Source organism: Podarcis tiliguerta (genome assembly GCF_965153285.1).
Source record: "Podarcis tiliguerta genome assembly, chromosome: 9".
Classification (NCBI taxonomy): domain Eukaryota; kingdom Metazoa; phylum Chordata; class Lepidosauria; order Squamata; family Lacertidae; genus Podarcis; species Podarcis tiliguerta.
The window spans coordinates 29,155,913-29,167,763 of NC_139542.1; the positions used below are offsets into that span (position 1 = coordinate 29,155,913).

General features: G+C 39.9%; 1 protein-coding gene and 1 long non-coding RNA gene across 6 annotated transcripts in view; one reads left to right on the forward strand and one right to left on the reverse strand.

The window, feature by feature from the left end:
- The window catches only part of LOC310685429, a 133,130-nt gene that overhangs the window by 25,551 nt on the left and 95,728 nt on the right, over positions 1–11,851 (reverse strand). The window lies entirely within an intron of this gene.
- LOC310685385 (uncharacterized protein) overlaps positions 3,780–11,851 on the forward strand; it is a 105,623-nt gene continuing 97,551 nt past the window's right edge. For all 5 annotated transcript variants that reach the window (XR_014515156.1, XR_014515157.1, XM_083457661.1 and 2 more), the window contains exon 1: positions 3,780–3,993. Coding sequence is in view for 3 of the 5 variants with exons in the window: in XM_083457661.1 (XP_083313787.1) it covers positions 3,939–3,993 (55 nt within the window). In the remaining 2 variants the exon portion in view is untranslated. The remainder of the gene's footprint in view (positions 3,994–11,851) is intronic.

Here is an 11,851-nt window from a genome sequence, read left to right on the forward strand (position 1 = left end):
GCTGTGGTGCAGTGGCAGCAGGAGGCCCCATTAGCTAAAGTGGTGCTTCAGGTTAAGAACTGTTTCAGGTTAAGAATGGACCTCCAGAACGAATTAAGTTCTTAACCCGAGGTACCACTGTATGGGGTTGTGGCGCTCATCTTGCTTTCAGGCCTAGGGAGCCAGCGCTTGTCCACAGACAGCTTTCTGGATCATGTGGCCAGCATGACCCCTTATAGCACAACGGAACACTGTGACAGAAACCAGAGTGCATGGAAACACCCAGTGGTACCTATTTATCTACTTGTACTGGCGTACTTTCGAACTGCTACGTTGGCAGGAGCTGAGACAGAGCATCAGGGGCTCACCCTGTCACTTGGATTCAAACTGCCAACCTTCCAATCAGCAAGCCCAAGAGGCTCAGTAGTTCAGACCACAGTGCCACCCGTGTACCTAAAGTATCAGTATGCCTAGATGGACTCCAAATTTTGCAGAAGTACAACAACAACAACAATCACCCTAAGTAGCAATCGTTCCCACTCATACAGTCCAATAAACACGCTTGGTAGCCATGGAATATTGAGTGTCCTATGGAAAACTAGTGATCCAGTTTTATTCCCTGAAACAATGAAGTTACAGGGAAGCAGGCACAATTTTTAGAAGACACCTGAAGGCAGCCCTTCAGTTTATAATCGTTGATGTTTTCTTGTGTTTTTAATTTTGTTGGGAGCTGCCCAGAGTGGCTGGGGCCAACCCAGTCATATGGGCGGCATATAAATAATAAAATACTAATACTAATTAAAATCACCTCAGTGGTCCTAATAAGACTTGGTTTCCAGACCCTTTATCACCTTGGTCACCCTTCTCCACACATGTTCCAGCTTGTCAATATCCTTCTTCTACAATATGTAAGTTCTTAGAAAGAAAGTACCTCTGCATTTTCAGGAAGCACCTGGAGTCTTCGCTAGCTTCAAGGTGTTTACATGTGAATTCATTGCTTATAGCATATTGTTGGAAAATTGCCTACTTAGTAAACAACCAGACCTTTAAGTAGTCTATCCTAAATATTTCTAAGGCCAGATAATGAGTGCCAGATCCCTGTTTTCCGGATAACAGCACAGATAATGCATCACATGAAATTACTGCACTCGTGTCTGTGAGTCTCTCCCCCCTCCCAAAAAAACCCTAAAATTATTTACTCATAAAGAGTTTGAATGTGCATGTCCTGTTCTGCATCAGTATGCAGCATAAACATTCCTCGTTTCTGAACAAAGACAGAATGGGGGAGGGGGAAGAAACTTGTGGCTGTAAGACGTGCCTTATCGAAAGCCGTCTAGGCTTTTGCATTCCGTTTCCTTCCGATAAGACTCTTGTGCTGAGCTGGCCTTCGGAAACGAGCCCAAAGGGCTGCCTGCTAAGTTTACACAAGGAAGGAAGCAATCAATTTGGGACTGTTACTGAATGAGCCCTTATCATAGTCACTTCCTCACCATTGCTTCACAAGCTAAATATGTTATGTTCAGGAACCATTTCAAAAGTGTCACTGCACTGCTCCCTGGGTTTTGTGAAAGAGAACTGTTTCACGGATACCAATCATCTGCCTAGATTGCAGGCTGAATAGAAACCCCGGGCTGTCACTGCAAATGCCTCAAGCAGCACATCTTTGGGAAATAGTGTTGTGGGTAGATTCCATTTTATGTTCTCTTAGCATTCTGCTCCCTTAACATGGATGCAAGCGGTTCTACGGTTTGCTTGTTTCTCCCTTTCCATCCACTTTGGAAGACAATACTTTGAAAAGACACCATTAACCAAGACTTTCAATTTCAGTTTCTTTTACTTTCTCATCTTTCCAGTCTGAAGTTCAGTTCTCCGCACTTACATAAGACTTTGTGATTTTTTAAAAAGTCCTCTTCAGCATTTTAGTGCAAATTGCTCCCAATATACACATTTTTGCAAAGCATTTCCCCTAATATAATGCATATTTGTGTACCATTTTCATGAATATTTTCATTTTAAGGCACACCTCATTCTAGTACATGAATTTTTTTTTGCATGTATCAGCTGGCAGGAGAACTGTGTTGCAAAATTCAGAGAAGTATGAATTATGAAGGATGGCTGTGGGCCACGTATTGTTTTAGAAAGTGCAAATTAGGTCAGTTTTCCTTTAAATGCAAACTGATGCAAATTTCTCCCCCAGTTGGAAGTAAAGGCCACTGAAAACTTGCTTCTGAGTAAAAAAAAAAGAAAGAAAACAAAGAATTGAAAAGGTAAACCATAAAACATCATGGTCTGGAAGGACAAAAGTACAGTGCAGCTCCAACGAATAATAAATATTAACTCATACAAGGATTCCCTTTACAAATGACACACACACATATACATACATATATATTAGTATTCTCCACCTGGTGAGTTATATTATTGAAAATAATAGTTATAAAAAGTTATGTAAAGTCTTAGTGGTTTGTTTGTTTTTTTAATTAATTGGTTTCAATGAACAGTTTACCCTCTCCAGATATGCCTGGGGGTTGAACACAGTGAAATTTCCAGGTGACTCATTATGCACAAGAATTACTATATTCTACAGCTGTAAGACATGAGAACCTCTTGCCGTGTGGATTCTCCAGAGAGTGTCCACATCAGTGCCGGCAAATACTGGAACTTGTGTTGCTGGCATTGGAGATTGTTCATGTGATTGTGGCAATCCACAAGGTAAAAAGGTGTGCCTATTATAACCACTGTGTAGAGAAGCCACCTTTAGGGAAGGGTTTCTAGTGGTATCTATGTGATAGGCATAATCCAAAAATGGGTTCTGCATTAGGTCTGGGATGGTATAGAAATACTGCACTTCTTCACTTCTCAGATCAGTTCACATGAATGGGCTTCTCAGCATGTGATAGACCAAAGTGATTCTGATGGGGAGGCACGTAGGTGAACTGTAATAATATTATATTTTATGTTGCTTTTAGTTGGGAGGTGCTGATGCTTTTAAAACAATGAAAGAACTACTGCATAATGAAGATAGTATAACATGTACACTTCCATTTAATCTTTAGTAAAAACATCCCAAGGGTCCTGGAAATAGAATCCTAAGAAATTCAGCTCCCAGTATATTAAGAATTTAAGTAGTGGCCACACCAAGTTTTATATGTCACCATAGCCAAGCCTGATAAACTAACGGAGAATACAATGGTTATCGTTTGAGATGTGATGGCATATTTCTTTAAAAAGTGTGCACAAAAATAAGGAACCCACTGTATAGAAACATAAACAAATAGAAAAACCAGGGGTTCAGGCCAGCATACAAAAACAAAATATATGGCAAGCAAAGTACAACAAATGTACATGGCAGGTACATTGTGATGAATACATTTGTTGTACTTGAATACATTTGTATGCTGGCCTGAACCCCTGTTTTTTTCTGCTTGTGCATCATTAAAAAGGGTGTCAGGCATCAAATATATTATAAGCTTTCTCACATCATTCCAATGGCTTTGAAGAAACCAACTAGTAAATTCTGTGAATTGTGCAAAAAAACTATGAGGATTTAAAAACCTTTGGAGTAAACAAATCCCAGTGCAGAATAAAATGGTCACAATGAAATCCTAAACAAGTTCAACTTATCCCCTCTGCAAACTCCCAACTTTCAAATGAACAGAGAAAACGTTTTGACTGAAAATGAACCAACTCTAATTCAGGAGGTAGTTAAAGCAATTAAAACAATCTCACTGTGTAAGAGTTGCCAGTTTTCTGAGATAAAAGAGCCAATAATTACACACTTGCATATGTTAATTGTTAGCAAAGCATCCAAATTTAAAATGGGTCATTGCTTGACAGTTTTTTTAATAAAAAAAAAATAAGCACGCATATTTTAAAATGGGCTCAGTGGCAAGCCCAAACGTACACTATATAGCTTTGTGGACAGATTGTGTGTTTATGTGCAGCAAGCATAATAGAAGATGGGACTAGCTGGTGCACACATTCTGATAATAGAGGGCGGCCAATGGCAAGGAGGTAGGAAGCTAATTTTTTTACTTGTGCTGTTTTTCTGTCTTTGTTGACTGGTGAGTTGGTTTCGTTTTGTGTTATTTCTTACTGTATTCCACCCTTAGCACTGAAATGACTGAAATAAGGATTTTTAAAAAAACAACAGCAGCAGTGTCAAAATGTTGCCACAACATCCACTGGCCCCTGCGGGAAATGGGACGCTGAATCAGATATACCCCTGGTCTGATTGAAAAGGGTATTTCTTATTGCCTTTGCACCATAGCTGTCAAGCGTCCCTCATTTGGCGGGACAGTCCCTTATCCCAGCGCCATGTCCCGCTACTGTCCTTTATTGATGATGTCCCTTAAATAAGCTACTGAAGGTAATGGGGCCCTTTCTATGTCCAGCTGTCCTTTGTCAATAACAAATTGTTGCTTTTTTTTGTGTTGAATATGTGCTATATGGTAATTTATGGACCTAATAGGTATCTAAAGCCATTTGCATGCAACAAAATATGTATTTTATCAAAGTAATTGTTGATCCCTTATTTTGGCTGCTGATCCCTTATTTTCGAGGCTGCCGGTCCCTTATTTTCAAATCTGTAAATTGACAGCTATGCTTTGCACTTAAATATGAAGTTGATTCCCTTGAGCTCATTGTATAAGTTATAATAAATGCATGCCATGTATCTGAGGTGCTTCTGCCACTGATGCACCTTGACACGACTTGCAGTCTGCTTGTGGGAAGATATAATTTGCCTTGTTCATTGACTTTCACTAACTGCTAGGAGCGGCGAGAAAGTCTGACATCATTCCCTTTCTGAAGTCTCCTACAGTTCTATGCTTTCGCTTAGCACTTTGTTGTTAAAAGAACGACCCACCTTCTCCCACCCGCAGATGTCTTGTAACAGCAGATTTAAGTGGCAGTGATCTTTGATGAGTGCCAACCCCACTATTACCATGTGAATTCAGAACTGCAGGAAACAGTGCTGGAGTTATGGGAGTATTGCGTGACAAGAGAAGGGTGTTGTTTGAAATGTGTACTAAGTGGTGCCAATCCACCTGCCCTGCAGGGCATCAGCTGCCACTGGGTAAAAATACATGTCCTAAACAACATTTCTGGGGGTGAAAAAAATAAAATAAGCAGTTGGAATCTGTTAAATAAGATCAGCACACAATCATAGAAAGATTTAAAAAATCATAAAGCGTATCTCTGTGTATGGATGTGTGCTGGAGATAGAAAGGTTCCATTCTTTCAATAAAAACATATGGTTTTTATTAAGAACAAACATTTGGAAGCAGGTGGAGATCACTGTGTACCCAGCCCAACCTCCAGGCTTCTTAAGTGCTTTGAAAAGATTCTGGGCAGAATTCGGTTTCTGGCATTCAAGCCTCCATTTTATTGTCTTGAAAACTGTTTTAACTCTTTTAGGGAATGTTTTATCATATTGGTTCCGCAGAAGCCCAAAGTCATATAGATTTGATTACTTCCTGAACAGGGTTTTTTGTTTTTTTTACCTTTATGTTTCAACTTGATATATATATATATTGTTTGCACTTGTATGGCCTAGGGGCTCAGGGCAGCTTGAAATCTTTGAAATTATTAATAATGAAAAGATAGGGGGGAAATATTATGGACCTATCGTGAACATGGGGCACATCCAACTACACCTGTGACTGAATATTTTGGGCAAAATCAACTGAGGGAATGTCGCTTCTAGGGCCAATTAACTGGGCATGTTGCAATTTGCCCCAGACAAGTGCACAGTGGGCTGCTTTATTCTCCCCCCCCCCCCTTTTAATGCTTTATTAAAGTTAAAAAGAAACAATGAAAAAAGTTAAAAGGAAAAAACAAACAAACAAAAATATCCAGAAAAGAAAACAGCAGTATTTGTCAGCTTAGATCACAATAAATTCTTCTTACATCTATTTTGACTTCCTATCACCCTATCATGTATCTACAACTTAATCCATCTAGTGCACTATTCATTCTCTTTTATTAATTTTCATTAATGATTTCTTCTCCTATCCATCATACCACAGATGTCATTCAAGGCCTGCCATTCACGTCATGTTATTACAATGTTCCTTAAGGTATTTTTTGTACATGTCCCATTCTTTAATAAATGTTTGATCAATATGACCTCTCAGTTTCCCTGTCATTTTGAGCAGCTTGGCATATTCTAGAAGTTTACTTTGCCACTCTAGTTTAGTCAGATTTTTTTCTCCTTTTCAATTCATAGAGATTAATATTCTTGCAGCTACTGTAGCATACAATAATATTTCCCTCACTTTTTTAGGTATATCTGGGCCTAGTATCCCCATGAGGAAAGCCTCTGGGGTTTTTTTTATGAAGGAGACCTTAATCATCTTTTTGAGCTTGTTATAAATTACACTCCCCAAATCCTTTATTTTCTTACAGTTCCACCACATATGTAACATTGAACCTTCTGCTTCCCCACATCCCCAATATTTACTTGAGTTATTTTTATACATTTTAGATAGTTTTAGTGGCGTTAAGTACCAGTGGAATTGCATCTTCATAAAATTTTCTTTCAAAGTGTAACATGTGGTGAACTTCATATCTACCTTCCATAGTTTTTCTCAGGCATCCATAGGGATATTGTGACCTAAATCTTGAGCCCATTTAACCATTACTGATTTTACCTCCTCCTCTTTGACTTTCCAGTCAAGGAGTCATTCGTACATTTTGGAGAGAGTTTTCCCTTTAATCAGTTCTTTTTCCATTCTGGAGGGTTCTGTCGTAAAGCCATTTCTTTTGTCAAGTTTAAATATCTCATGAAGTTGGTGATATTGTAACCAAACTGACAGGTGTACCCTGATTTCTTCAATTTTTTTTTTTAGTTTCAACTGATTTTCTTTCTCTTTTAATGGTACTTTGTATGTCGGCCAATTTACTTGCATATTTTTCTTCGTCACTGCCATTGCTTCAAGGGGAGATATCCACCATGGAGTATCTTGACCTTATCATAGCCTAAGTAGGCATGCCAGCCATAGCAGTTGTCATGCCCTTCCAGATCTATCAGGTCTGTGTTTTGTAATATACACCATTCCCTGATCCAGGAGAAGCAGGTCGTCTCATAGTACAGTTTCAGATCTGGCAGGGAAAATCTCCCTCTTTCTTTAATATCAATTAATAATTTGTGTTTAATCCTGGGCTTTCTCCACTGCCAGATGTATCTAGATACAGTGGTGCCCCGCAAGACGAATGCCTCGTAAGACGGAAAACCCGCTAGACGAAAGGGTTTTCCGTTTTGGAGGTGCTTCGCAAAACAAATTTCCTATGGGCTTGCTTCGCAAGATGAAAATGTCTTGCGAGTTCCTGCGGGGGTTTTCCCCTCCCCCCCTTTTCCCAAGCTGCTAAGCCGCTTAACAGCTGATCCGCTAAGCCGCTTATCAGCTGATCCGCTAAGCCGCTTATCAGCTGATCCGCTAAGCCCGCTAAGCCACTAATAGTGCTAATCCGCTAATCCGCTAATGGGCTTGCTTCGCAAGACGAAAAAAACCGCAAGACGAAGAGACTCGCGGAACGGATTCTTTTCGTCTTGCGAGGCACCACTGTATGTCTTGTTGTCTATAACTGAGGCAACCTGTTCCCCTGATCACGGGAATTGTCTGAAATAGGAAAAGCATTTTTGGTCAAGACATTAATTTTAATGGTGGATATTCTCCCCCAGAAAGATAAATTTAATCTGTTCCATATTTCTAAATTTCTTTTAATCTCCATCCAGGTCTCAATGTAGTCATCTTGAAATAGGTCAATATTTTTCACCAAGATCCATATTCCCAAATATTTTGCCTTTCCCAGATCTTCAAATTTGAGGCTTTTTCTAGATCATCTCAGTCCTGTGTTGTTAAATTCTTGACCAAGAGCTTTGTTTTAGAGCTGTTTAGTTTGAACGTGGCCACCTGCCCAAAAGTCTTGAATATTTCTAATACCTTTAATAAACTTTCTTTTGGGTTCTCTGTCATAATAATACGGACATCGGCAAATGCCTTTAATTTGTATGCTTTCTCCCCTAGTGTTATTCCTTTTATAGTTTTGTCTTCCCTTATTTATTTATTCAGCACTTCCATTACCAGGATGCTTTATTCTGAGTCGGATACTTCCTTGCAAGTTTTTATTTTTCTTCCCCTTTATTCGAGGTCAATTTTTTTTTTTTACACAGAGACTAATCCTTTCTCACAATCCTTAAAAACCCCCACAACCAACTCAAAGGCAGTGTTTAAGGACACTTATCACTTTAAGTGTTTTGTGCCTAAGTGTATCACATCAATACAAACAGGCATTTTCCATTTCATTGTTAATTAAACCAAATATACTGAACAGTGTGTGTGTTAGAATGCCACTTTGTACAGAGAAAGTTATACATTTTGAATAACTTTCCCCTTTGCTCACACTGAAATTCACAGGCGCCTTCACTCCTGGACTTGCATACACAGGCACTTATATTCTCAGAGAAATTGTGTAAGGAGGGAGTTTCTGTTCCTCCAGGAACTGGATTCTATCCTTGTTGTGGAAATTACACCTCTCTCTTTATATAAGCAGAAAACATAATAGCTATAAGCTACACCCCCTTTTAACAGGCCACAAAGACATGCGAATGACATAGTCAGCTGTTGCAATATGACCCACTTACAAACCTGCTTCGTCCTGATGTTGATTACAAATCCTTTTTTTCCAAGCCTGCTAAAATATTTATCCCATTTGTTATCTGTCCTGGATCTGAAATGATTTTATGCATGTGTTGTTGTTTCAAACTGTTTTTATATTTATGGTTCTTTACAAACAGATGTTTTTATATGCAGTTGTTTTTAACTGTTTTTTATATGTAACTATTTTATTGTAAATTATTTTGAGATGTCTCATGGGAAGCAATTAATAATAATAATACTGAAATTTTATGTCAAAGTCGTGGAATGTTGCTATCTGGCATACCTTGCAAAGTCCAATATACTTCTTCATATATTTGGGACTTGCAGAGTGAATTACAGAGTTGGAGGAGTCCTCAAATATCATCTAGCCCAATTCCTTTGCTCAGGTCACGATATCCATTAATACAGCATCCCTGATCAGCTTTAAAAAAAATCAAATGAAGGTCCACCACCTTCTGAGGCAGCCTGTTCAGCTATCAAACATCTTGAACCATCAGCAAGTTCTCTCCAATGTTTAGTCCCACCCTTTTTCTTTCCCTTTCAACATGTTAGTTTGGGCCCCATTCTCTGGAACAACAGAAGTTTGCTCTATCAAGTATGTGGCATCCCTTCAACTTTTTGAATATAACTGTGATGTTTCCTCTTCATCTTCTCTAGGCTAAGCATATCCAACTCCTTTAACCTTTCCTTGTATGACTTGGACTCCAACCTGTTCACCATTTTGCCCTCCTCTGCTGATCAGTTGCCCAAGGAGATATTAGCAACCAGGTGAATGTTGTCAAGTACTTCTGATACTTCAGTCTTAAGGAGGAGACAAACCATTGCCTCCTTTAAGGCTGATATAACATTCCCTCCTGCAACAAAGCATCAAAAGCATCCCTGTTCCACCTGGCCAATCCCCTTTGGCTTGCTTTTATTAGCCAAGGGTAGAGGAAGCACTTGGTGGGCTAGAACCCTTCAAGAAACTTGTCCATGAGTTGTAGTCAAGTCCTGCTTAAAGTAGTCACACACACTTGCATGAACATGGCTAACAGGTCCATTAATTTCAGTGGCTCTTGCCAACAAAGGTCCGTATAGTTAAAGCTATGGTTTTCCCAGTAGTGATGTATGGAAGTGAGAGCTGGACCATAAAGAAGGCTGATCGCCGAAGAATTGATGCTTTTGAATTGTGGTGCTGGAGGAGACTCTTGAGAGTCCTGTGGACTGCAAGAAGATCAAACCTATCCATTCTTAAGGAAATCAGCCCTGAGTGCTCACTGGAGGGATAGATCATGAAGCTGAGGCTCCAATACTTTGGCCACCTCATGAGAAGAGAAGACTCCCTGGAAAAGACCCTGATGTTGGGAAAGATGGAGGGCACAAGGAGAAGGGGACAACAGAGGACGAGATGGCTAGATAGTGTTCTCGAAGCTACCAGCATGAATTTGACCAAACTGTGGGAGGCAGTGGAAGACAGGCATGCCTGGCGTGCTCTGGTCCATGGGGTCATGAAATGTCAGACATGACTAAATGACTAAACGACAACAACATTCTGAGGAAAGCTTAGTTGGCTATATGTTGGGCTTAGTGTACCATTGGGCCATAGTAACGGAAACTGAGCAAACAAGTAATGGTGCTCTAGCCCAGTGTTTCCCAAACTTTGGTCTCCAGCTATTTTTAGACTACAGTTCCCATCATCCTAGCTAGCAGGACTAATGTTCAGGGATGATGGGAGCTGTAGTGCAAAAACAGCTTGACACCCATGTTTGAGAAACTCTGCTCTAGCCACCCTCACTGGAGCTCTCCAAACTGCAGCAGCTAAATCTGAATAAATGTGAGCCATTTTACAGTAGGCTACTGAAGGCATAATCAATAATAGCATCATTGGTCCTGGCAAGGCTTCTATCAACCTTAATATGAGCTCACCAAAAAACACCCACTTTATACCTTGAAAATGTGTGCCTACTCCTCCAGAAGTTGAGTCTTTTTTTTTTTAAAAAAAAAATATCCTGCTTGGAAAGGGGCTAGAATTACTGCAACTAGGAAAAAGATTTCACTCGTCAATTTTTTCTCTATCTAATGGCGGTCATTAAATGTCATGATGGAAGCTGTCAATGAATAAAAATGTGGAAGTGAAAGAAAAGTGAGAGCTGATGCTGACAAGTTGCGTATATACAGACTGTGCTCCTGACGAGACACAGGACTCAGCTCATAAAGCTCATTTATCAACAGGACAGTAAAATAATTCCACTGCGGCAATTGTAACTGGCAAAAACTGAGTCGCTCTATGCAGAGAAAGGTCTACTATGGTAAGTGGGAAGCTTGTTTGCAGTTGAGGTTGCAGACACCGCTGCAATATAATTGTACTTTATTACGGTCATTAAATAGTTAGGGTCTCTTTCCCTTGCAGCAAAGCTTCTATTGGTCCAAAAGGAGACATTCACCATGGGCTAGTTATTGTTTTTGACAGATGATAATCTTTTAAAGGTACAGGAGATTAAAGTTTCTGTGTGATGAAAAGCACACAGGGGAATAATTTGTAGCCAGTTACAAATATTGATTAGTCCTTTCTACCTACTGCAAACCTTCTTAATATTTCAGGAAATGCTAAATGGGGTAAAATAATGGAGCCAGTATATGCAAATCAGAGACCTGGTCAGCAGCTTCACATGTCACTGCAAAAAGAAAAGATCAATGTTCAAGATGAGATTATCACACTGCTTCTACTTGAGGAAATATAAGCAATGGGAGCAGAAAACATCTTGAGCAATGGTCCCAAGCTAAAAGTTTAAATACTCTCACATTATGTTTCTGTCCCCCCCCCCTGAAATCCTCATCCAAGAAAGTTATATAGAAAAGTTAGTGATAACTGTGCTTTTAAAAACTCACTTCCATTCATTTCAATGGGGTTAATATACGCTGGAGTGGTAGCTTATTTAGACTGTTGCAACAGAAACAACAAAAATACTTGTTGCACCTTTAGACACAGGTGGAGCAGGAGTCCCCTTCATGGATCACTGCCTTGCCGGGGCGAAGGGACTTGAATAACTCAGAGAAGCTATGAGCTATGCCGTGCAGGGCCCCCCAAGATGGACAGGTCATAGTGGAGAGTTTTGACCAAACATGATCCACCTGGAGGAGGAACCAGCAAGCCACTCCAGTATCCCTGCCAAGAAAACTCCATAGACAAAGTTCTGACCAAACTGCGGGAGGCAGTGGAAGACAGGAGT